General features: G+C 46.8%; 1 protein-coding gene across 4 annotated transcripts in view; it reads left to right on the plus strand.

Annotated features, from left to right (window-relative positions):
• The first annotated feature begins 371 nt into the window (after positions 1 to 371).
• The window catches only part of LOC123390715 (transport and Golgi organization protein 1 homolog), a 54,164-nt gene continuing 27,225 nt past the window's right edge, over positions 372 to 27,310 (plus strand). The window contains exons 1-2 of one of the 4 annotated variants that reach the window (XM_045075209.1): positions 372 to 1,074; positions 22,749 to 22,812. Coding sequence is in view for 3 of the 4 variants with exons in the window: in XM_045075208.1 (XP_044931143.1) it covers positions 25,262 to 25,327 (66 nt within the window). In the remaining variant the exon portion in view is untranslated. Of the gene's footprint in view, positions 1,075 to 22,748; positions 22,813 to 25,161; positions 25,328 to 27,310 lie in introns of those variants that run through there. The other 3 variants (XM_045075208.1, XM_045075206.1, XM_045075207.1) reach the window with 3 other exon arrangements.

Raw genomic sequence — 27,310 nt, forward strand, 5'->3', positions numbered from 1 at the left:
CCAACGCCGCTGTCTGCACCGCCGCTGTTACCGACTCTGCCGCCGCCGCCGCTACCGTCTGCGGCGCCACCGCCGACGCTTCGCCGCCGCCGTCTGCACCGCCGCCGCCACTTGAACCCCGACGCCGCTTGTACAGCCCAGGCCGCTTGCGCCGCCGACGCCAACGCCGTCCCCGCCCGTTTGGCGACGCCGCCGCCTCTTCTCCGGCCAACGCCCTCTGCACCGCCTCAGACGCCGCTTAGGCCGCCGATGCCCCAGCTGCGGCATCGCCGCTATGGGGGCTGACGCCGCTGGCGGCGCAGATGGTGGCGGCGGCGGAAGCGGCAGCGTCAGAGGCGAAGGCGGCCTCGGCGGCGGAAGCAGTGACGCCGCAGACAGTGGCTTCGAGGTCGCCAAGGGGCGTAGCTGCACAAGCGGCTTCGGCTCCGAAGGCCTCCTGGGCTCAAGCGGTGGCCGCAGCGGCATAAGCGTTGGCGTCGGCGGGGATAGCAGTGGCAGCGGCAGCGGCTTCAGCGGCGGCACAAGCGGCGTCGGTGGCGGCGCAGACGATTTCAGCGGCGGAACCAGCAACGGCTCCGACGACGGCGTCAACGGTGCAAGCGGCCTCGGCGCACAATGGCGACGGGGCAGACGGCAGCGGCTTCAGCGGCGGCGGTAGCAGCGACGGTGCAGACAGCGGCTTCGGCGGCGTAAGCGGCGGTGCAGACGGTGGTGGCTTCGACGGAACAAGCGGCATCGGCGGCGGCGCAGGCAGTGTTGGCGGCCGAAGGGGCGGCGACACAGACGACGGTGTTAGCGGTGCAAGCAGCACTGGCGCAGACAGCTGGGCTGCACCAGCGGCGACCGCTTGGGCGTCCAAGGCTCAAGCGGCGGCGACGGCGGCGGCGGTAGCAGCGGTGGAGCACATAGCGGCGTCGGCGCAGACTGCGTCGGCTGCACAAGCGGTGTTGGCGACTCTAGCGGCAGCTGCGGCGCAGATGGCAGCAACGCAGATGGAAGCGGCGGAGCGGCGGCGGGGGCTGTGCAAGTGGCGGCAGCGGGAGCTCGAGGGCCAGCAACTGAGGAAGGGCAGAGGTAGGGCTGAGGACTGGCGCCGAGAAGGGGGGGGGGCCGGGTTTGGGAGGACTTCGTGGAGGGCATTTTCCTTCCAGTGGCGCCACTTTGGGCTTTGGGAGGGGGGCGTGCGGAGGTAGAGCCCACCCTCGTCCTTGTGCGATAAGGAGAGCCCGACCAGGTACCTGCTCTGAGCTGAGAGGGTGGAAGGGGAGGGAGGGCTGGGGGCTAGAGGGACCTGGCGAAGACAAGTTTCCGTGGCTATCCAGGGCGGAGGGAGGCCCGCGCCGCTAAATGGAGATCCTGGGGCTGGAGGAGGCTGTGGCAGCAGTGGGCGCCATCGCTCCTGCTGGAGGCTGGCGGCTCTGAGTGCAGCAGCCCTGGCAGCTCCTCCTCAGTGGCCCTGGGCCGCTGCCACTGCCATGGCCATTCCTCCCAGGCAAAGGGAGATTTACCCAGGTAGGGAGGAAGGGAGGGAACCAGCCTGGGAGAGCAGAGGGAAGGAGCTGGTCCATTCCCCGCCACAGGCCTCTGGCTGCCTCTACATGCTCCCTCCAGATCCAGCCAGTGTCTCCCCTGCCCCCCCCCCCCCCCCCAATCCGACGCTGCAGTCCACAAGTCCGCTGCTCCCTATGCCTGCCTTGGCCTCTCTCAGGCCGCTGCCATCTCCGCTGCCTGTGGGAGGCAGCATGGTCTGGGCCCAGAGGTTGTGAGGTGCGCATGGGGGCGCCCCGTGCACTCCTGGTCCCTGTTTCAGTCCCTGGAATGGGTGGGTGGGTGGTCGGTCTCTGAACCAAGTTTGAAGGACTGGATGCCTGGGAAATTGCGAGGGCTCACCAGTGCCTGTGTTTTGCAGTTTCTCCTCCTTTTTAACGGGATCCCTGTCTCTTCCCTCCCATTTCCCCCACTCCTCACTCCTCAGAAGGCCATAAAGACCAGGGAAGCTGCTGCAGAGAAAGGCTTTTGGGGTTATAGCTTCTGCACCTTCAGAAGATGAGCTGAAGCCTTGATAGGCAGCATCTTCCATGTGAGGGAAGGCATCTCCACCAGGTACTTGAAGATCTGGGTTACCTTTGGTGGAAGGACTTTTGTTGCTTAAGGTGTGGGAGAGGGTGGAGGGCTCTCCTTGAGGTCCTCTTTCCAACTTGTTGAGGATGGCTTTTTTGCATTTTCGGGTGGTTGATGTGTGGTTTTGGTTGTGTGTATTTCCTGTTGGGTGCAAAGCAGACACATGTCCAATGAAGACATATAAATGGCCATCAGACACATGAAAAAATGTTCATCATCACTCCCCTCAGGGAGATTCCAATTAAAACCACATTGAGATATCACCTTACACCAGTTAGAATGGCCAAAATTAGCAAGACAGGAAACAACATGTGTTGGAGGAGATGTGGAGAAAGGGGAACCCTCTTCCACTGTTGGTGGGAATGCAAGTTGGTGCAGCCTCTTTGCAGAACAGTGTGGATATTCCTCAAGACATTAAAAATAGAACTTCCCTATGACCCGGCCATAGCACTCCTGGGTATTTACCCTAAAGGTACAGATGGAGTGAAAAGAAGGGCCATCTGTACCCCAATGTTTATAGCAGCAATGACCACGGTCGCCAAATTGTGAAAAGAACCAAGATGCCCTTCAACGGGCGAATGGATAAGGAAGATGTGGTCCATATGCACTATGGAGTATTATGCCTCCATCAGAAAGGACGAATACCCAACTTTTGTAGCAACATGGAAGGGACTGGAAGAGATTATGCTGAGTGAAATAAGTCAAGCAGAGAGAGTCAATTATCATATGGTTTCACTTATTTGTGGAGCATAACAAATAGCATGCAGGACATGGAGAGATAGAGAGGAGAAGGGAGTTGGGGGAAATTGGAAGGGAGTTGAACCATGAGAGCCTATAGACTTTGAAAAACAATCTGAGGGGTTTGAAGGGGCGGAGAGGGTGGGAGGGTGGGAGGTTGGGGGAACCAGGTGGTGGGTTTTAGAGAGCGCTGGATTGCATGGAGCACTGGGTGTGGTGGAAAAATCATGAATATTGTTACGCTGAAAATAAATAAGAAATAAATTTAAAAAAACATTATTCCATTGTGTATACATGTATATATATACATATGTGCTTATGTATGCATATACTTGTGTATATATGTAGTTTTCCAGTTTGTGGCATTGTGAATAGAGCTAAGAACATCTGTGCAATAAATTTGCATAGTTTCATATGGAAAGAAAAAACAAAAAAAGAAAAGGTTGACTTTCAGATATAGAATTTAAGAGAGTGTAACCTTGGGAAAGTAATTTATAACCCTATCTATTATATAGTAACTACGTAGGTACACAAGAAAATATACACATTTTATCTCAATAAAATGCATTTTATAACGTTTATGTAGAAATATGTAACATTTGATGTAAAAATATTAAAGTATTAAATAGAGCTGATATTATTCGCAGTTTACAAATAAGAACATAATGATTGATTTGTCTGCAGTCTGACAGTGTTTAGGTGCAACGATTAAAAACCAAGCTAAATCTTTTGTCTCGATATCCGTTTTACATCACATGTCTATTATGCGTAGGCAGAAAGCATGACACAATTTGAATCCCCATTTTTCTATGTACTTAATAATCTTTCTTGATTTGAGTGCATTGGGGAGCTCAAGTCAAATGCAAGCCTACATTTGTGAAAATTTCACATTTCATCTGTGAAATGAAAAACAACATTTGTGGTAAGAAAGCCAATAGAATTTTGTTGCATTCTTGATGCACACTCCATGGAGTAGCAGCTAAAAGACAATCATTGCATAATTAGAAAATAACATCAAAATTAAACAGCAGTAAATAAGTAAATAGACATATGCTTTCCACTACCCAGTTTAATAATTAAAATACAGTCAGATGAAGTGTGCAAATATGTGTATGTAGGGGGGAAACAGAGTGAAATGTAGTCTCAGGAGATCTGGCCTTGATGTTTAGGCTACCTTTCAAAACCCAGGGTGAGGATCTACTTTCTATAGTTACCACATTATATAATTTAAACCTTAATTTTCTCAAGAAATTGCACAATACTCCAGCAAAAGGGAATTATAGCTATCTATACACTAGGAAAACAAAAAACAAAATACATTCAATAAAAGCCATTTCCCAAGAACTCCAGATATAGGTTGAATGGATAAAGATGTGGACAAAAACTGTCATTCTTCTGTATCCATATGTTAAAGAACTGAAGAAAAACCATGTTTAAAGAATACACTGGGGTGCCTGGGTGGCTTAGTGGGTTAAAGCCTCTGCCTTTGGCTCAGGTCATCATGATCCCAGGGTCCTGGGATCTAGCCCAGCACTGGGCTCTCTGCTCAGCAGGGAACCTGCTTCCTCCTCTCTCTCTTTCTGCCTGCCTCTCTGCCTACTTGTAATCTCTGTCTGTCAAATAAATAAATAAACTCTTAAAAAAAAGAATACACAGGAAGTACAAGAATGGTGCCACACCAAATCAAGAATATAATAAAAATAAAATTAGAATGAAATGAAAGTTGCATTATAACTGAAACAAAATATTCTCCAGATGAGCTCAGTGGTAGTAATAGATGAAATAATCAGGGAATATAAATAGAGATCAATTGAGATTATCCAGTCTGAAAAACCAAAAGACCTATAAATGTAGTATACATGTTGAAGAACTAAAGTCACTCAATGTATGGTCTCTAACTCCATGCAATAAAATAAAAGTGGTTTACAAAAGGAAACAGAAAATTCACAAGTATGTGGAAAATAAATAACACACTCCTAAATAAGACATGAGTCAAAAAAGAAATCACGGTAGAAGTTAGAAAATACCTTGAGATGAATGAAAGCCAAAAATCGGTCACTTGCTCATCTCTTGAAAGTGAAAATATAAAATACAAAGTCTTATGGGATACAGTTAAGTTTTTTTTTTTTTTTGAGGGAAACTTAGGATTGTAAACATATATTTAAAAAGGAAGAAAGTGTTACTTTCATAACCTATCATCTTAAGAAATGACAAAATGAAAAACAAATTAGGGGCTTAGAGGTGGCTCAGTTGGTTAGGTGACCAATTCTTGGTTTTGGCTCAGGTCATGATCTCGGGGTTGTGGGGTCGAGCCCCGTGTTGGGCTCTGTACTCCCTGAGGACTTTTGTCCCTCTGCTCTTCCCTTCTCACTCACTCTTTCAGTCTCTCAAATAAAGAAATAAAAATAAAAACATGATAAAGGAAGAATGAGTTAAAAGGCAAGCAAAAGGAAAGAAATTTTGAAAGATGAGATCAGATATAAATGAAATAAGACACAACAGAGAAAATCAATATATACAAAAGCTAATTCTTTTTTTTTTTTTATTTCACAGGCAGAGATCACAAGTAGGCAGAGAGAGAGGAAGGCAGAGAGAGAGGAGGAAGCAGGCTCTCCCAAGAAGTGGAGAGCCCGATGCGGGGCTCGATCCCAGGACCCTGGGATCATGACCTGAGCTGAAGGCAGAGGCTTTAACCCACTGAGCCACCCAGGCGCCCAAGCTAATTCTTAAAAAAAAAAAAAAAAAAGATTTTATTTTATTATTTGTTTGACAGAGACAGATCACAAGTAGGCAGGAGGCAGGCAGAGAGAGAGGAAGGGAAACAGGCTCCCTGCTGAGCAGAGAGTCTAATCAGGGGCTTGATCCCAGGACCCTGAGATCATGACCTGAGCCAAAGGCAGAGGCTATAACCCACTGAGCTACCCAGGTGCCCCAAAAGCTAATTCTTTAAAGAGATGAGCAATTGACAATTTTTTGGCTATTCTTACCAAAAATAAGATAAAAATACCAAATTTTGAAAAAATCTGGAATGAAAGAGAGGCATTCCTATTAGCCTTATAGAAATAAAAAGAATTAAATTGCAATACGAGGAACAATTGCATGCTAATAAATTAGAAAACTAAAGAAATTTGGCAGGTTCCTAGAAAGACTCAAATTCCTTAATCTTAACCCCAAAGTAGACAATCTGAATGGAACTTAAACAAGTAAAATAATCGAACAGGTAATCCAAAAACTTTCCATAAAGAAAAATCTGGGACCATATGGCACATTGGTGAATTCTGTGAAAACATTTAAGGAAGATTCAAAAATCATTCAAAAAGAAGAAGTGGAGAGAACACTTCGCATTCATTCTGTGAGAGTCCGTATTAGCCAGATTCCAAAACCAGGTAAAGATAACACAAGAAAATGAAATTATAGACCAATATCTCTTAGAACTGTAGACACAAAAGTCTTCAATACTAATGGTTGTAAACTGAATTCAGCAACTCATAAAATGCTATGGCCAAAGAGGATTTATCTCAGATATGCAAAATTTGCTCAAAATGTGATATTTAGGGGCACCTGGGTTGCCCAGTCATTGGGCATCTGCCTTCAGCTCAGGTCATGATCCCAGGGTCTTGGGATTAAGCCCTGCATAAGGCTCCCAGCTCTGCAGAGGGCCTGTTTTTCCCTCTCCAACTTCCCCTGCTTGTGTTCCCTCACTCATTGTCTCTCTCTCTCTCTCTCTCTCTTTCTTTTAAATAAATAAATAAATAAAATTATATTTCATCACTGTAATTAATATACCATATTAAATTAATAAAGGGTAAACCACATGATTACCTCCATAAATATAGAAGAAAAAAGTGGTTAAATGTCAACACCATTTGGTGATAATACTCTGTCAACTGAATAAAAGAGAATTTTCTTAACGTAATAAAAAGCTGTATATGAAAACCCACACTTACATATTTAATAGTAAAACGCTAGATGGTTCCTTCCTAAGATCAGGAACAAGGGAAAAAGCCTGCAATTGCCACTTTTATTCAACATTTTATTGGAAATTCTGTCTTGGGTATTTAGCAAGAAAACGGAATAATAGGAGTATGAATAAGAGTGGAAGAAGTGAAAATGTCTTTTTTTTTCATAAGATACTATAGAAAAAAATTCTTCTGTAGAATTCTGTAGAACAAAATTAATCCGCAAAATTGCCATTAGACCTCAGTATGTCCAGCATAGTTCCACGATGCAGGATCAGGACTCAAGACAAGTTGTAGTCTTATTCACCAAAATTGAGCAGGGCAAAAATGAAATTAAGAGATTAAGAACAATCCCAGTTACAAAAAACATCAAACCTTAAATGATTTAGGAATAAATTTGACATAATCACAAAAGTCATACATACTCAGGCAAACTCATACTTAAAAGACCCATGATCACAAAACTCAGGCACTGAAAATGCAGCCCCGTAAGGGACACACGAGGGGTCCAGTGCCCATCACTGCTTGTGGGGCTCCCAGCCTCCACCTCGCCGGACCCCAGGATCACCAGAAGTCCCCCGCGCCCCAAGCTAGCACACCCACCCAGGCAGGCGCACCGACAGCTTGGCACATGCCACAGCACACCAGGCCGTGCCATGCCACGCCACTGCATGCCTCAGTGCAGTGCCTGGCCCTGCCCCTCATCAGTCACTTGGAGAAGGCGGTGCAGGTTGGAGGGAGACTGGCAGGGAGACTGGCAGCTGCAGTGGTGCAAGCGGAGGTGGCCTGGGAGCTTGAGTCCCAGGGGCTGAGGTCCAGCTGAGGTTGGGCCATTGAAGGGCTCGGGGAAGGGAGGGGGACTGCGTTTTTCCTCCCAGCAGTTCCACTTCCCGCTTGGGGGGGGGGGGGGGGGGGGGGGGTACAGCATATCACTGACCAGGTACCTGCTCAGAGCTCAGTGGGTGGAAGGGAGGGAGGGCTGGGGGCTTGCTGTGGGCCAGGGACAGGGAGAGGCTGTGGTGGGGAAATACACACAAAATAGACACAACCAAAACCACACATCAACCACCCCCAAAAGCAAAAAAGCCATCATCAACAAGTTGGAAAGAGGGCCTCAAGGATAGCGCTCCACCCTCTCCCACACCTTAAGCAACGAAAGTCCTTCTGCCAAAGCTAACCCAGATCTTCAAGTATCTGGTGGAGGTGGCTTCCCTCACATTGCAGATACTGCCTTTTAAGGCTTCAGCGCAGCTTCTGAAGGTGGAGATGCTCCAATCCCAAAAGCCTTTGTCTGTGGCAGTTTTGCTGATCCTTTTGGCTTTAGGAAGAGTTAGGAGTGGGGACCTGGAGCAGGAGAAAAGTGGGGGAGAAACAGCAAAAAACAGGTGCTGGTGAGCCATAGCAATTTCCTAGGATTCCTGGGCTGGAACCATGGCTTGGCCCACCACCCACCCACTCTTTCTAGGGACCGAAACAGGGATTGGGGAGTGGACAGGATGCCCCCACTGGCACCCCGCAACAGCTGGGCCTGGACCATGCTACCTTGCACAGCTGGGGTCATGGTCCTGGGGTCCTGGGATCCATCCCTGCATTGGGCTCTCTGCTTAGCAGGGAGCCAGCTTCCTTCTCTCTCTCTGCCTGCCTCTCTGCCTATTTGTGATCTCTGTCTGTCAGATAAATAAAATCTTTTTAAAAAAGAAAAGAAAAGAAAAAGCACTTAATGGGAGCTGAATAGATTTTCTTTCGCTCTCCGAAACAGGGAGTTCCATCAAATGGCATGAAAGTTTAGAAATGTTATGTAAAGCAGTGTGATTGTGATTAATTTATGTGACCTGTTTTTTTTTTTTTTCATGTAGAATCCTGCTGAGGCCAAACCGCTTTATTGTGGTACTGCTTTGAGTGTTCCCTTAGATGATGTTCAAGTAAATGGCTAGGAAACGCCTAAGAACTTGAGAAATTTACCAGTGAAGACCAAAACCAAATTCAAGTTTATACTGATGTATTGCAGGGAATAATTATCTTCTAATGAAATGCATTTCAGTTTCTACATGTTTCTTACAAAAAAATCTGATTTACCAAATTTTGAAAGCACATGAGAGGTTTTGATTTTAAAAGCCATAGAAATGTTCGAAGTTTGTTCCAGAGTTACAGATGTTGAGAGTGACATTCCGATTTTTAATGAATCTAGGAGATTACTGAAGTCAGACTGTTTTAGGAAAGGGTACTTCTCTCTTCTCTTTAAGGGTTTTTGTGTAATTTTTTGAGGTCTCTGCTTGAGTGGGATTTGAACACAGATTTCCAAGATCAGAGGACTTAACACTCTGAAAAGTGGCACCAACTTTCTGTGGCCTTTTTGTTTCATCTTTTTTTAAATTAATTTCTTTATTTTCAGCATAACAGTATTCATTATTTTTTCACCTGCCGGTTATTGTCAGTGTTTAGGCTTTGGAGAAACATTCTTGAAGCCATCTTTAATTGGAAAGCAGACCCCATTTGGGCTAGAAATGGGATTCCTGTGGGAAGGGGACTTTCAACAGGTCTTCATCCAGGTGTCATGAGGTATAGAAACAGTTGGTTAATTTCCCTGCCATCCTAGTTACTGCTCTGTGATCTTCCTGGGTCTTTTTCTTGTAATTCTTTTTTGGTACTGCAAAGATTTCATGATTTCTGTCTTGCATATTGGTATTGATGACAGTAGAAAACTTGTTGGGTTTGAATGCTGAGGAGGAGGTAAGAATTTGGGATTTTAGAACAACCTTTAAATATCTTCAAGGGATGCACCTGGGTGGCTCAGTGGGTTAAGCCACTGCCTTCGGCTCAGGTCACAATCTCAGGGTCCTGGGATCGAGTCCCACATGGGGCTCTCTGCTCAGCAGGGGGCCTGCTTCCCTTCCTCTCTCTCTGCCTGCCTCTATGCCTACTTGTGAGCTCTCTCTGTGTCAAATTAATAAATAAATAATCTTTAAAAAAATCTTAAAAGGGATTCGTTAACCTGTTGGCTCATGTAGAAGTTAGGTTTTATAGCTCTGAGCTTATTTCATATTCATATTATGACATCAGCCTCTCCGGTGGTCTAACCCGTGGTCATTTTGGAGTTTGTTCATCATTTTGGTGTTTATTGCCATAATCGACCAAGTCTAGGAAGGAAGTCAGAGTTTGATGAGTGGTAGGTCCAGTAGGACACAGAACTGTATTTACCCTTTGAGGATAGAACAGGTGTCACTTAATTAGGTGAGGAGAATAATAACTTCGCCAAAGAGCATTTATGAAATTCCTAGGAGGGGAAAGGTACTGGTCAAGATATTGGTGAGGGGTGGGGAAGGAGTTGATTAGAAAGGCACTAGGATGAGCAGAATCAAGTTTTACAGCCTCGGAGACAGGTATAAATAAGGTGCTGTGTGGGGGATTAGAGCAGTCTGGCTAGGGGAGTCAATTCGAATGCCTCCTTTTCCTTCCCACTTCTTCTGAAAAAAGGAATCGATTTCTACAAGATCCCCTGCCAACTTTTCATTGTTATTGCCAGGTGTACTTTATGTGTTGCATACTCCAGGTGGATTCATGGAAGGGATTCATAAGGTCTGCTCTGGAGCAGAATGGGAAGGAGGTCAGATGCGCCAGAGGAACATGTGAAGGGAAGCAGGAGGAAATACTGAACAGGATCCTCGGAGGTTCAGGGAGCAACAGAGATGTATATTGGGTGTGTCAGTCATGTGGAGGGTCTCTTTGGGTCTTGGATACACTCCTTTTTTTTCTAACTGTGTCATCGCAGTCTGCCCCTGGCTGGTGATTATTGTGTAGTTTCATGGAGGTATGATTTCCATCTTGTCGAAGTCACTCATGCTAAGTGCACGATTCATTGAATTTCAGTTGTTTTAAAGACTTGTGCAAGCATCACCACAAACCAGTTTGGGAAGATTTCCATCCTATCCTGTGGTTGTCTCCTGTTTGTTCTGTGATACAACTTAAGAGCCTGGAGGGGTCACGTGCTCCTGGCCAGGAAGGTTGCCTCCTCACCATGCTGAGAGAACTCTACCCTAAGCCTTTCAACATAGGAAATAAAGGGGTGTATATTGAAGGTGGCTGTGGTGGGGGGAGGAAAATCTGTCCTTTTCCTCTGTGATAAGAGGAGACGGATAAAGTAGGGTTTGCCAGTGTCATGAAGGATGATGCCATCGGCTTTTAGGATGAGCTACCCCTGCAAATGAACAACTTTATTTAACCCTTTTGTGAAGTGGACATTCTTGAGTGTTGAGCAGAGTAACTTCTTAGACTCGGTTTTAGATTCGATGTACTTTGCTTCAGTCTTGCTGCTTCTCTGAATCCAATCATGTCTTTTTTGGAAGTAGAGATGGCCAAGCTTCTGCTGCAGCAGGAGATGATTAGTGCCTCTTTGATCATAGTGCCGCATTTGAACCCTCAGCTGCCACTTATGTGATACTCACTAGAAAGTTGGTAAAATTTGGTGTTGGGTAATTCCCATGGATTTAGAACTTTTATATTTTTCAGTGCCCAATTTTATTTGGATACTAGGGTCAACTCGAGTTTATTTGCACACCATCTCCTTGAGAAGTTTGTAGAGCTTTTGCAGGGAGAAGTGAGGAATTTACTTTAGATGTGTCATAAAATTATGTCTTAAAAGGAAAAAAAGTTGGTACTCAGGATATTGAATGAAAAGTTGGTACACTGTTTTGTTTGTAAAACATTTCCTTTCTTCTGGAGCTCCCTCATTTTTTGAAGTTGTAAGTTTTGGACATTTCTCTCCTCAAATTCAGGTAGCCTAACAACTCAATAGCCCTTGGATAGTCATGAAGTACTTTAGAAGTTTTCGAGGTAAACATTCATCCTTAGCGAGACATGAAAGTTCGAATCTTGCCTCAAAAGTGCATCTCCCTGAGGTAATGAGATTCAGATTGAAAAAAAAAAAAAAAACTCCCAGAAAACAGGGCTGGGGTGTAGCTAACCTGGAGTAGAGCAGGGCTTCTTCCCTGTGGTTTGGGGTCATCCACCACAGTGGTTTTGCTCCTTAGGGCACATGGGTTTTACTGTAGTGTTTGTCTTTAATAAACCTTCTCCATGAAATACATGGAAAAACTACATGTCTTCTGAGCCATCTAATTTACCCAACCTTTTGGCTTCTAAGATCGCCCTTATCCCAAAACGGTGATAATTTTGTTTGTATTTGCTATTACATTGGACTTAGTGATTTATTGATACTGACTTGATCTTCTGTCTACTTGGTAACCTTCCAGTAAATTACCTGGGTAGTTGTTCTTATTTGACAGGTTTTTCTGGAGCATACCACGAAATGGGCTCTGGTGTCTAGTGGTGGAAAAACAGACAATGTCCTTGTTCTCATTGCGTTTGGAATACTGTGGAGAAGATGAGAAATTCAGCAAGTAAACAGAAAAGTGAAATAATTGTGGCCAGTGGCAAGTGTTTTGAGAAATCAGAGCAGAATGTGAAACTACACAGTGATGAGAAACTCGTTCTAGACAGTAGTTAAGGTACACCTTTGCCTTTTGGGGCAGCGTGCATGCTCCTTTCTTTTGGGGGCAAGGGGTAGTTTACTTCTGTAGGTTATTTCTGAAGACTCTGCCATTTAGCTCCTGGGGTTGGGGAGAATTAAAGGTGGAACCTTCGTGGACAGGCTAGTCAACCTTTCCTTAGTTTGCCTGCCACATCCTGAGACCAGGCCAGCTAACTTGTCAGTGTATCCTGTCAGTTACTGGGATGGGAGGTTGGAGTGCATTCCTCATGTGGCATAGGTTTCTCCTGTGCTTCTGTCAATGCTGAAGAAATTCCAAGATTATTACAAGCTCTTTTGGTAAACGGCAGCTACTTGAGGAAGTTGTCAGCACTAACTCAGTTGAGTAGAACTTCAGGTAATAGTGGATCCCTAAATATCGCCCTCAACCCGCAAGGACGACAAGAAGCCCCAGTTCAGATGTATCTCTCTCTCTCTTTATTTCTGCAAGTCTATACACTTATATACGCTTACCTGACCAGTCAGCGAGCAGGGTACAGGAGGGAGCGAATCAGGCTGCACACCTAAACGAACAACTTTGCTAGCAACCAATGCTGTTTACTTCCTCTTTGGGCATTCTGCTTAGTCTCATGAGGCAATCCTAACCTGGCAACTAGCCAGGCGCCATCTTTTAATGGCGGAGGCCGCCCTGGCCAGGGGCCTGCCTCCGACATCTCTCCCCTTTTTTCTATTATGGCAGGGATTGTGCCTGTCTTAGGTTGTCAGTGGCGCGGAATATCCTTACCCATCATCAGACGGCAGATATCAATGATCTGCGTCCTGTCTTAGGTTGGTATATTTCCCCCACCAATCTTACCCGTCGTTGACTACCGATCCAGCATACTTAGCCACACTTGGTGGGATGTTCCAGCCTCGATGGCTAACAAGTTCTGCACCATGGCTTGCCATTGCCTATGTTGCTGTCGCCTCCAAATTTGCAGTTTCCTTACTAGCAGAATCAAGCCCACTATGAGGATTATCATCAGACAAATTACGCTAGCCGCTTGTTTCATAAAGGTTAACACATCTTGCAATGTTTTGATTATCTCTGGGAGGGTTGCCAGCTCATCTCTGGTGTTCTTTATCCTTGTTATGCCTAGTAGCAGGTGCTGAGTGTAGTTTTGGAATTCTGCGGACTAATTCCCCCGCAAGTATTGGGAGAGCTGTCAGGAGACATTCTGTAAGTCACTCATATTAGTATAGGCTATGGGAGTTACACAAATTGCCGGGAAGGGTGCTATACATCCCAGTCCCAATAGGGCCCCCAATATGTCCACTTGTTCTTGAACCAAATCCACTCTCTGGTTGACTATCGGGATTCCTGCTTGCAGATGTGCATTGATCTGAGACTGTTTGAAGGACAGCCGCCGTTCCTCTGCAGGGGTGTTCACAACTTCTGCAGTGGGTATAGTTGTAGCAAGTGAGACTGCTGCTGCCATGGCAGCTGCTGTAGATATAGCCAGTGCTGTCACAACGGCGGCTGTGATACCAAAATCTCTCTTCTTTCTGGATAGCACCACCGGTAACTTGTCCTCTGGAATGGAAACTGGGATAGGAACATGGGTAGGGATACGTATAATCACAGCCAGCTTGAAGGCCGTTACATTCCAGCACTGGGAAAGATAGCAATTCTTAGTGCAATTAACGTATCATTCAGCTCGCTAGCATTTGTTACGAGGAAAAGGAATGGTTGCGAGACGCATATTGGAGTGGGCTGATAAGTAATATTATTGGGACAAGACACATTAACTGTTGCCTCAAAGGTACTAGAGTCATTTTGTTTATAAAACAGTTGAGGAATTTGCCATTTAACATGGACACTGCTGAGATATCAGTACATGCTCCTAGCAAGTTACAGACCTGCCATGCATCAAAGGGAGAGGAGGGAATATGAGAGAAGAGATAGTCACTGGTAAAGGATATGGCCATGCTTTAACCACTGCCCACAGCTTTCTGGCTTGAGTCAGCCACAGGAGGTGTAGCATCCCCAGAGTTATCATCAGCATCTTCAGCATCATGACTGGTGTTCGGAGACAAGGCTGCACGCACCAGCTGCTCTGGGATCCAAATTGGAGCCTCCTTTTCCTGTGTGAAAAACACATACAGACCCCCTACTCCATACTAACACTGGATCTGCTCCATTGCACTTTCCTGTGAGGATGTCCTTCCAAAGTACTAAAGGCTTAGGGGGAGCAGCAGCATCACTTCCCATGTCTGTCTGCAGCTGATTTACCCGTTTGGTCCAACATTGAAAAATTCAAAATAAAGAGAATGGCGTTGAGCTTATCTTTAGGGGACCTGAAGGTGTCCCCTATTCCCCCTTTTTGTTTATAAAGCGCATTTTTTATTGTAAGATGTGCACACTCCACAACACTCTGTCCTTGTGGGTTATAGGGTATTCCATGTATCAAGTGAATGTCAAGTTGTTGTAGGAAGACTTTAAGGGTTGTGAGGTGTAGGCTGGGCCATTATCTGTTTTTAACTGGCGTGGCTTTCCCCATGCCACGAAACCCTGTAGGCAATGGGCGATAACATCTCTGGATTTTTCCCCCCATATGCACTGAGGTGAAAATTATTCCAGAGCAGGTATCTACAGAGACATGAACATATCTTAACTTTCCAAATTCTGAAACATGTGTGACATCCATTTGCCATATATGATTAGGTAACAAACCCTTAGGATTAACCCCCAAGGACGGGTGCAGGTAGTAAGGTCACGCAATTTCTGCAGGAGACTACTATGTCCCATGCCTGTGCTTTTGTTATGTTAAATTTGAGGCAAAGAGTTAAAGCATTCACATGGAACAGCTTATGATAATGTCTCGCCTGTTGCACTGGGTCCTCAATGGCAAAAACAAATTCTCCTCTGGTTAAGGAGTCTGCTAACCGATTACTTTTTGTCAGGGGGCCTGGTAAGGTTGTATGAGCTCATATGTGGCCAATATAAAATGGAGCCTTCCTGTCCCAAACTAATGTTTGGATTTCTTGTAATGCCTCAGAGATAGTAGACCTGGCATTAATAGAACCCACATTTTCAATGATAGAGACAGCTTGCACCACATATCTACTATCTGATAAAAGGTTGAAGGGTTCTTGATGAAACATTTGAAATGCTTTTATCACTGTGAGCAGCTCAGTTTCTTGGGGAGAGGAGCTTTGAAATAGGAAGGTCCAACTCTCTTCTTTGGTAACTATAGCTCCTACTCCTTGCTTAGATCCATCAGTGAATATAAGCCTTACATTACTGAGGGGTTTATGGTGAGTGATCCTAGGGTATATGATTGGATTGGATAAACTGAACTGTAGCCATGGATGTGATGGGTAGTGGCTATCAAATTGAGTGCACGTTATAGTTATCAAAATGGCTCAGTCATCATCACAGGCTGCTAGGCACTTTATTTGTTTCCTGCGTATATGGTGATATTATAGTATCTGTTTGTTTACCAAATGCTGCTATACTAAGTTTAATCCCTTTAAGTATAATTTGTGCAATGGCACTTGGGTACCAGGGCAAGACCTTCCCTGGAGAGTGGGTCAAACTAACCCATGATATGGGGCCAGATTGCCAAAAAACTGCAGTGGGAGCTCGTTTTTTTTTCGGCAAGGACACAAAATAGCAAAGGTTTGGAGTAGTCATTTCTGTCTATCTGAGCAGCTTCTAGCCTTTTCTGGATCAGACTGATGGCTTCTTTTGCCCCCTCAGTCAACTGACGAGGAGAGGTGAGGTTAGGGTCTCCTTTAAGTGTCTCAAATAAGGGTGACAATTCCTGATCAGTGAGTTTTAGATAGGGCCTCATCCAATTGATATCTCTTAACAATTTTTGAAAATCATTTAACGTGTTTAGGTGATCCGTCCGCAGGGTTATCTTTAAAGCTCTGACTTTAGTATTCTCTAACCTAGTTCCCAAATACTCTTTAATGGGCGTCATTTGGACCTCTTCTGGTGCTATGTGTAATCCGAATTTCTCAAAATGTTTGAAAAGAAAGGAAAGGGCCTTCTCAATATATTGTTCTTTTTTATGGCACAGCAAAATATCATCCATATAATGATACACAATGAGCGGGGGAAATTGTGTTCTAACCTCCTTCAGGGCTTGGTCCACATATAATTGGCACATTGTAGGGCTGTTGGCCATGCCCTGAGGCAATACCACCCACTCATAGTGTTGATCCAGACAAGAATGATCAATGGTAGGTACTGTGAAAGCGAAACATTGGGTGTCCTCGGGGTGCAATGGGATGGAAAAGAAACAGTCTTTAATATCGATTACCACAGAGGGCCAACCAGAGGGCAGGGCTGAGACTAAAGGCAGCCCCCAGCTGTACTGCTCCCATGGCCACCATCTTTTCATTAACCGCTCGTAAGTCATGTAACAATCGCTATTTCCCCGACTTGTTCTTAATCACAAAAATAGGCATATTCCATGGTGATGTGGAGGGCCGAATATGCCCTGCGGCAAGTTGCTCTTTTACTAACGTGTGGGCAGCTTCACATTTTTCTTTAGGCAGGGGCCACTGAGGAACCCACACGGGTTTACTGTTTTTCCATTGAATTTTTAGAGGTTCAGTGGCCCCTAAGAAAAAAAAACCCAGCCCCGGCCCACCTATTCTTTGAGAGAAGTAATTAGTCAAGGGAATAGGTTCAGGGGTGCCCTGCAGCTGTTTTTCCTAGGCCTCCCGTTCCAGGATAACCAGACTTAGTCATTAAGGCTTGAGCTTCCTCAATATAGAATAATTCTGGAGTCAACTTCCGGTTCATTTGGGCCAAGACATCCCGTCCCCACAATGAAATGGGAATCTTAAGGACACATGGCTGCACAAGTCCATGGTGGCCTTCATCATCCTTCCATGGCAGTGTAGCTGCACTGCACATGGGTCTATGAGCAATCCCTAATCCTCGAAGTGTTTGATCAGCCTTTTGCACAGGCCAATCCTTAGACCAATCAGCTTCATTGATGATACTGCGATCTGCTCCAGTGTTCAATAAGCCCATGAATTTCTTGTCTCTTATCCAAAAAGAGTAAAAGGGTCTATTTTCCATGCCTAGCGTGACGCATGCTAGAGGAACTCCAGATGAACAGAACCCCTTCTGTCCCCGCGTAACCTCATGGCTTCCAAAAAGCTTGTGACAACTAGGCAATACCAGGATTTGAGCTATCTTATCACCTGGACTAATAGCTGTAATTCCACGTGGGGAGGATACCAGGATTTTCACCGTTCCTTTATAATCAGCATCTCTAACTCCGGGGTGAACAAGGAGTCCTGATAACGCCATGGAGCTCCGTCCTAGCAAGAGGCCCACGGTGTCCTCAGGTAATGGACCCTTAAAATCTGATTCGACTACCTGGGTCCCCATCTCTGGAGTCAGTATGAGTCTGGTGGTGGCACGGATGTCCAATCCTGCACTCCCTGTTGTGGCTCGCCTTGGCTCGTCGGCGGATAATGCGAGCGAGCCACCTGTTGGAGCACCGCATACATTTGAGGGCCCTGGGGTGGGGGCCCCCCCTTCCCATTTTTTGACCCTCTCTTGGAGGCAGAGAGTTTCCTTGTATATCCCTTATTGAGCGACATTCATATGCCCAGTGGGCACCCTTCCCACATCTTGGGCAGATACCTGTTTTTTTTAGGCTCTTGATAGGACACCTTTCTCTCGGGGCACTCACGCTTAAGGTGTCCTGGCTCCTTGCAGTAATAGCAAACTCCAGGAGTACCCCTATGTTTATATTGTTGAGCTCCCTGAAATCCTTGTAAACCTTGAGTGATAGCTGCAGCCATAACCTGCCCTTGAATAACACTGTCGTTGATATCCCTGCAAACTTTAATATATGTACTCAAGTCTTTGCTTTTCCAAGGTCTGATGGCTTCTTTACACCATTTATTAGCTTGCTCATAAGCCAGCTGTTTTATCAATGGCATGGCTGCCTCTACCTCCCCAAATATTCGACCAGCTGTTTGCATCAGCCTCGCTACCAAATCAGCATATGCTTCATTTGGTCCTTGTATTACCTTAGACAGCTGACCCTGTAAATCCCCACTGCCTTGAATTGTCTTCCATGCTTTAGTGGCTACCGTGGCTATTTACAGATACACCGCAGGGTTGTATTGTATTTGGGCCTGCTTTCCCATGTACGGTCCTATTCCCATTAACATTTCTAGGTCCCACTGAGGATTTCCAGCCGCTGCATTACGGCGGGCAGTGTCCTCTGAGTATTCTTGCCAGGCTGTTTTTTCCATACTAGATATTGCCCTCCCGACAAGGTTGCGCAGGCTAAGTTACCCCAGTCTCCAGGGACTAAGTTCATTCCTGCTATGGTCTCCAACAAAGATACCATAAAGGCTGCCTGAGGGCCATACTGCATGACTGCTTCCTTTAATTGCTTAACTAGTTTAAAATCAAGAGGCTGATGATACCGCTGGTTGTTTTGGTCCTCTAAAACTGGAAAGGCAGAGGCCAGGTCATGATCTCTCCAGCTCAAAACCCTGCCACTACCACTTGTGGTACAGCAGCTACAAGCTCCTTGGCATGCCATAGGATTATATGGCGGAGGGGCACTAGGCGTCACTGGAGTCGATAGTTTCAACTGTTCAAAGTTGCAATGCATTTTACGGCCTAACTCCTCCCCTGACATTTCTTCTTCCTCTTCACTAGAACTACCCCCCTCTGAGGCACGAGAAGACCGCTCCTCTTTCACTTCCTCCAATGCCAATGCTCCCTCTTGTAGAGCTGATTAATATATAGGCCCCACCAGTCATCCCCAGACTAAGGTCCATATTGCCAGGGACCCAGGTGGCAAAGGCGTTTTATTGTCCTGTTTCTTCAAATCCTCCCCTAAGTGGTCCCATTGAGGTATGTTTAGCAAGCCTTCATCTAGGAACCATGGAGCCGCCTTTTCCACTGTATTCAAAAAGGCCCGAGCAGTTTTTGCTTTTAGTGAAGTTCCATTGGCTTTCAGCAGGTCTTTTAAAGACTCTTCCAACCGCACTTTAGATACTCAGATCCCATTATGAACACACAGACAACAGACGCGGACGTTAAAGACAGTAACTAACACATCAACTGTTTACACGCATATGCTTCAGTCGACATTTACTTCCCGCTTTACCGTGGAATTCCCACTTTTGAACGTGGCCTTTACTCCCTGCTTTACCGCGGAATTCCCACTTTTGAACGTGGCTAATGTCCCCGCTGACCTGCGGAACTTTACTCCCCACTTTCCTGCGAATTACCTTGCAAGATTCCTTTATTTAGTTCCCGGGTGCCGGCGCCATTTATCGCCCTCGACCCGCAAGGACGACAAGAAGCCCCAGTTCAGATGTATCTTCTCTCTCTTTATTTCCGCAAGTCTACACACTTATATACGCTTACCTGACCAGTCAGCGAGCAGGGTACAGGAGGGAGCGAATCAGGCTGCACACCTAAACGAACAACTTTGCTAGCAACCAATGCTGTTTACTTCCTCTTTGGGCATTCTGCTTAGTCTCATGAGGCAATCCTAACCTGGCAACTAGCCAGGCGCCATCTTTTAATGGCGGAGGCCGCCCTGGTCGGGGGCCTGCCTCCGACACCTAAATGACGTGTGCTGCAGTCCTTTGGCTCTCACTTTCTCTTTGGCTCTTTCAGGAGGGCCTTTTTGTGGGTGGCGTCTTCGCCCCCATGGTTCCCTCCTTCCTTCTTAGGTAAGGAGGGTTTTGTTCTTGTTTTTGTTTTTGTTTTTTTTGTTTATTTTAAAGGTTTATTTATCCTTTTAAGGATATTTATTTATTTGAGAGTCTCCATCCGGGACATGGGGAGGGTAGAGGGAGAGAGTAAGAATGTCAGGTACACTCTGCACTGAGCCAGGAGCCAGACTGAAGGCTCCATCCCAGGACCCTGAGATCATGAAGTGAGCCAGAGTCGGGAGGGGGACGCTTAACCCTCTGAGCCCTGAAAATGGGCTGAGAATATGTAGTAGAACACTGCTGACTGTACTGTTTGTCACTTGACTCATTCAGAAAATTACACAATTCCTCAAAATAACATGCCATGCCATCATTAAAATCAGTAGTCCCAGGCAGGAGAGAGATTGTGAATGACTGCCCCCCACACAGGGCACTGGTGTCTGGACAGGGTCTGATGGAGCACGTGTAATTAAGCCTTTGGTCTCTGTGTTGTCACGTGTGGATTTAGCTTTCCAGGGTATGCATTGCTGTCTTTATTTTGTCAGCACACTTCTCCCTGCCTCAGGAGCCTGGGAAGGGGCTTCGGCCTGGGGTATGGGCAAGAGGCCAGGACTTTAGGAGAGGCTGCTCCAAAGCTCCTGGTGGCAGAAGAGCAGAAGGGAGCAGGGGAACTGGGGCCAAAAGAAAGAGGCCCGCTGGCTCCCAGGGCACTCCAAGCCTGGAGGCATAGCAAGCAGCACTGGCAGTTGCAAGCCTCAGTGTGGGGAACTGCATCCCTGGCAACGGCTTCGGGACTGGGTCCCCACTACAGCCCCTTAAGGCAACTTGCAGGGCCTGGAGCCCATCGCCACTTGCCGGAATCACACGCTCCACCTCGCTGGGCCACTAGGTCACCAAGAGGCCCGCACGCCCCCAAGGAGCACACACTCCATGACATGCACTCAGTAGAGGCAGCGCAGGTGGGAGCTGGTCTCAGGAGACTGGCAGCTGTGGAGGCTCAAGGGGCGGCGGCGGCGGCAGTGGCGGCACTGAAGGGTGCTCAAGGCCCAGTGGCCTAGGTGGGCTGAGGTCCTGGGCTGTGAAGGGAGAGGGGCGGACCACGAGGACTCCACCTATGGCGTTACTCCTCCAAGCAGTGCTGGTTTCGGCTTTTGGGGGGTGGGCGGGGGTACAGCCCATCCTTGACCATGGGCCACAAGAAGAGCCTGACTAGGTACCTGCATGGAGCAGAGGGAGTGGAATGGGAGGAAGGGCTGGGGGCAGGCAGGGACTGGCACTGGCTGGACTCTGGGGTCACCCGTGGTGGGGGGAGGCAGGCATTGCTAAGATGTAGTTCCCGGGGCTGGAGGATATCCTGGCGCTGGGGATGTATCTCTCCCGCTAGGGATCTGGATTGGGGCTGTTCCCACTGCTGCAGCCCTGGGGGCTCTTTCTCAGGGGCCCTCCGTGACTGGGTGGCTCAGTCATTTAAGCATCTGCCTTTACCTGGCATCCTGATCTCATTGTCCTGAGACTGAGCCCTGCTCAGAGAGGAGGCTGCCTCTCCCTCTGCGTCTGCCCACGACTTGTGCTCACTGTCTCTCAAATAATAAAATCTTTTGAAGAAAGTAAATATAAAAGTTTATTTAGCATAATGTTGAGAAAAACAAGTTCAATCTTTAAGAAAAAATGATGATAGTGATAGGTATAAGTATCAGTTTAAACTAGCTTTGTATGACGGATCTCGATGAATCTTTGCATCCATGCCCTGAGGAATGAATCCATGCTGTCCCCACATCACAGAGAAGGACACAGAAGTTTGGAGAGGTGAAGTAATTATCCAGGCAAAGAGTAGAAATTGGAAGAATGGAAACTGGTCCTGTTCTCTTCCAGAGGCTCAACTGGCAACTTGTTTTTTCCATTTCCTTAATAAACATAGACTTTTTAGACTACGAACCAGTGCTACATTCTGTCCCTCCAGGATTCTCCCCAGGCCCCATCAGAGAGGGCTCTGGGGCCAGATTCTCCCTCCCTGTTCCAGGGGCCCCGGGTGACTCTTTCTGTCTGTTCAGAAACAAGGACACAGAGCTCTGGGGAGGGACCCTTCCTTGGCCGTGGGTGTCCACCTCTGCTTGGCTTTCCCATGCCCTTCTGGAAGGTGAAGTCAGAGTCAGAGGTTGAGAGGTGGCTGGGGAAGGAGGAGGAGGCCAAGGGCATCCCAGCCTGGTGATTCCACTTACCTGCCAGACCATTCTTCCCAGGTCCATCCAGCATCCCATTGATCTGCTGCGACTTCTGCTGCTGGTGCTGCTGGTGTTTCCAGATCCCTGCCAGCACCAGCAGGAGTGTAGGAGGGATCTGCCCTGTGGGGACCCAGGAGTCTTGTAAGATGCCTCCAGCCCTTTCCAGAGGTGCCCAATCCCCCATTTCTTTCAGGGTGCCCCGGAGCTCAGTTGTCCAGTCCTGTATAATCCCTCACTTGATCACCTTTCCCACAGTCCAGGAATCTCTCAGTCTTGCCAGGGGCCCAGAGCTCACCCCACAGTTCATGCGGTCCTCCTGCCATCTGGTGCCGGAATGCTGATGTCGGCAAAGGGCAGGGCATAGCACAGGCCTGAAACAGGAGGGACCTGTGGTTGTCACCTGGGCTGCCATTAACAGGGGTGAGACATGAGGCACTGGATCTCCAGAGACACTGAGCCCCTGGCGGTGATGACGTCAATGTCTGCGTGTTCTCAACATGTGACTTCTTCTTGTCCTCCACACAGTTATGGACATGGGCATGGACACTCCCGGTTCAGTGAAGGAAATGAGCACCAGGCCAAACAGCAGGTAAGCAGGACAGCTGGATCTCCAACTCTAGGCTCCTGGCTTGTCTCCAGGGGCCACAAAGGGTTTCATAGATGGGAGACTGACACTGGCTTTGGGGACCCCTCATCAACTCCATGACTGATCTCACCTATTTGAGGCCCCCAAACTCTATTCCCTGCTTCTTTCCCTGCTCCCGATTCCAGTTCTAATCAAGGTGACTCTGGCCATCTCCATGGAAGTCCCTGACCCCCTTACAGGTTGGGCCTCTCTCCTGTTCCCTTTTGGGATAGTCTGACTCCACCCCTTCCATAGCTGGTCTCCTTCTACAACCAGAGCAGCCCAACTCTGGGGTTCTTGAGGTGGACAGCGGCATCTAAGCAGAATTGAATACTTTGTTTTGTTATCCTTGTTTTGTTGTTGGCTTATTTTTTATGGTTTCTGTATGTGTATGTTTAGGATATTGTTGTAACTGAGGGTGGCAGGAGTGGAAGTGGGTGGGAAGGATGGGGTGGCTGGGGAATGGGCATTGGAGAGGGTATGTGCTTTGGTGAGTGCTTGAACTGTGTGCGACTGATGAATCACAGACTACCCCTGAAACAAAAACTACATTATACGTTAATTAGAAAAAACAAGCTTATGTTCTATTTAAGCAGTACTAGAGTGGTTCCTGTTTACAAGAAATTTACACAATAATAAAGTGGTGGTTTGTAGAGCACTGAAAATCAGCTGTCTTGGGCCAGAAGGAGTTGAGGAAACATTTGAGAGTCCTAGGGAGACACAGTTTAGGAAGTTCAGCTCAGGACAGGCCCCAGGAGAGAGGATAACAAGGGGTTTGTCTAGTCTCCTGGGTCCCTGGCCCTCCCACATGCTTGGCTGTCCCTACCCAGCACAGATGGAGCTGCCAGCTCTCTGGGTGTTATCCTAGATCCGCCAGGGGAGAAGCTGGTGAAAGTCTTCTCTTAAAATGCTCTCATTCCTGGAGGTCCCAGAAGATGACATGAGAGTCTGATTGGACTGTTTCCCTGTAAAGTTTCCTCATGTAAAGCCGAAGCTAGTGCACAGGAGGGTCACAAAGAGAAGTGACAGATCTACTCTGTCGGAGGTGTTCCAATGTCTCAGCCAATTGGGGATGATTTTGAGACCATGAAGTCTTCTCAGACTAATACTGGAGGATATTCCAGCCCAGAAGACATATTTGATTTCAATTGTATCATCCTCGTATCATTCAGTTCCAGTGTTGCTCTTTTCCTTTTCTATTTCTTTTTTATTTAAGATTTTATTTACTTATTTGACACACACAGAGAGATCACAAGTTGGCAGAGAGGCAGGCAGAGAGTGAGGGGAAAGCAGGCTCCCTCCTGAGCACAGAGCCCGATGTGGGGCTTGATCATAGGACCTGATCATGACCTGAGCCACCAGGAGCCCCTCTTTTTTCTATTTCTTTACTCCTGTTCCCATGATAGAGGTACTTCTTAATTTCTAAACATATGAGAATTTCTAGTTCACTTTTTATTAGTGATTTCTAGCACATTATATTACCACAAGATGCTCTGTAGTTGCCTGAATTGATGCATCTGAAACAAAATTGAAATTTCCCTTATGGCTAAAGTAAATTGGGCGTATTTTTGTAATGGTCTCCTATGTGCCTAAAATCAGTGGATGTGGATGTGGACAGATGTATGGAGACAGCTATGGGATTCAGATGGTTTGCCATTAAGATTTACATCTTGTGGATGTTCTGTCTGGGTTGAGTTGCTGAGAGAGGCTCAAACCTCCTACTCTGGTTGTGTACTTGCTTGTTATTGCAGTTTGGTTCTCCTTTCCTTTCTACATTGTTCAGCCAGTGGCTCTCAGACGGGAGTTTGGAAGGGAAGGAGAGAGTGCCCAGAAGAGGGAACAGGGACCTGGGTTGGAGGAAGTAAACAAGAAGGATGGCTAAAGATCCAGAGAGGATCTGTCGTTGCGATGGCATGTGTTGGGGTATCAGGTGGGAAGGGAATTTGTACCAATGAGGTCACCTGTGGCATCCATGTTGAGCTACTAGGGGCAACGGCAGGGGATTGGTGGAGAGATTAGAATGTTTCTAGGTTGCTAAGGAAACGTTCAAACCTGGGAAGGCTTGGTGGAGGATGGATTCTCCACACCAACTGCTCCTGAGAGTTCACTTGACCTGCTAATGTGTCCTGCTGACCTTGTCCTTTACTAACCTGCTGACCTCCTAACTTTTCTGAACCGTGCTACTTCCCCTTGAGTACTTAATCTGACCCTGACACCGCCTGACACTGTCCCTGACCCCTCCTCCTGACCAACACCTTCCCCATCCTACCCTCTATTTCCTCCCTATTCCCCTCCCTAATTACCACCCTGCCCCTCCCCACCCCTTCCGAACACCCCCACCCCACCCTCCCCTGCCCTGCAACCATCTCCACTTCCTCCCTGGGCCCACAGTGCCCCTAAAAAGGACCAGGACATGATGGTGCAAAGGCTACTCTTCTGGCTTGTCTTGCTCCAGTGTCCCAGTTCCCCAAACCCAAATGTGAGTAAATGTGACACTTCACTCATGTCTTCCTTCTTCTCCTTCTTCTTCTTCTTCTTCTTCTTCTTCTTCTTCTTCTTCTTCTTCTTCTTCTTCTTCTTCTTCTTCTTCTTCTTCTTCTTCTTCTTCTTCTTCTTCCTCTTCTTCTTCTTCTTCTTCTTCTTCTTCTTCTTCTTCTTCTGATATGATTTACTTGAGGAATAGAGAAAAATGGCTCATGTGTAGGGGGCAGAGAGTGTGGGAAAGAGAAAATCCCAAACCAGCTGTGCAGTGAGGACAGAGCCCAAAGTGGGTCTCAACCTCAGGACCATGAGATCATGACTTGATCCAAACCAAGACTTGGTCACGTATCTGACTGAGCTACTTGGGTGCCCATAAGCTGCTAGTGGTTTCTTCCTTCCGACTGGGTTATTTAATCAAAGCTTTTTCATGGGGTTCTTGAAGGTAACTTCAGAAACGAGAGTTCTTCCTGATGACTGGGCACCACAGGGCAGGTTTCAGGGTCAACCTGAAGGTGTTGAGGCCACAGCCATTTCCATCATGTTTTGGGTCCTGTCTGTGCTGCTGGATCCAAGAAGCACAGCTTTGGTAGGATGGAAACCTGAAGGCACCAGGTTTATAGTGTCAGGAGGAAGGATTTGTGAAGATAGGAAAAGCCATTGAGCTCTTTGTCCTAAATAGGGGGCTTGTGTGATATGTACATTATATCTCTTTAAAATTGTCTTCAAAAATGTCAGGAACTCTAATTTAGTAGGAGCTAGGGGTGCTAGATTGTCCCCTGGGATCCTGGTGAAGATCCTACTGCAAGCCTGGTAAATTCAGGGTCCAGCTTCTGTTTAGTTTGTTTTTGTGTCAGCGCATTGTTTATATTTGTAAAGTTTGACATCCCTGGGTATCTTAAGCATTGGTGTTGGGACTAGAGTATTAAGAAGTGAAATATCCTTTTTGCTCTGCTTCTTGGTTGGAGGCTGTCCCCAGGGACTGTGTGTCCCACCAGGTCCATAGAGACCTGAGAATCCCAGAAGACACTAATAGACCACAACCTGCTGGGATATATGTCACAGGAAAATCACTAGGAGTGATGTGATTAGGAAGTGAATGAGTTGTTGTCCTTTCTTTGACCAAGTATGTGCAGTGTGTTGATTTTCCCAAAATAAGAAAGTTCTGGATGTCCTTAGGATTGTCCAAATATAAAGAAATACGTGGTTCCCAGCATGAATATTTCACTCTGTCATGAAAAAGTAAACCCTGTACCCCAGGAGAGAAAGAGAGAGAGTCAGCCAACAGTTAGGGAACACCCCTGGAAATAAGTAGACTACTTTAGATCCGCTTGCACCAGATTATGAAGAGGGATCTGGAAGTGTCAGTAGTCAAGAAGGATGCTTGTATTGAGGCAGACCCATCCCACATGAAGACCTCTAGTCAAAGTAGACCCCATTCTGTTTCATTTGAGTCTTCAGAAGAGGGAATTTCTTGGTCGTCTGGATTGGAATCATTCCCCTCTACCTGGGCTGCATCTCATGGATCAGTTCACCTTTCTCACCCTTCCTCATCTCTGAACTCTTGCCTAAATGAACTGGTGTTGCATTTCCCACCTCCACCTGCTCATGGCCACTGTCGGAGAACCTAGAGTTTTTGGCCCCACTGGCTGTCCTCTAGTTAAGACTCAGCTACTGATATCAGCATCCAGACAGCTGCCAGATGTACTGTGTGCCCACAGCTGGGCGTGTTTTACATTCCTGACAAGACAGCCTCTGTCTTTTGTGCACTTGATCCCCATGACCAACCATTGTACTGACAGCTACTGCTCTCTTCCAGACCTTGGCTATTAAAGGCAGTGTACGTTTCCCACCAGCACACATTTTCCTGACCTCAGCTGTGAGGGCTGAAGAGGAAAATGTTTTAGATTTCAGTAGCTCCTTTCTAGAGAGGTGTGTTTGCACAAAATTCAAGCTTGGTGTGAATTAGTATGAATTGCATTGT

This window comes from Mustela putorius, unplaced genomic scaffold (assembly GCF_011764305.1).
Source record: "Mustela putorius furo isolate JIRA1106 unplaced genomic scaffold, ASM1176430v1.1 tig00000139_pilon_pilon_pilon, whole genome shotgun sequence".
Lineage (NCBI taxonomy): Eukaryota > Metazoa > Chordata > Mammalia > Carnivora > Mustelidae > Mustela > Mustela putorius.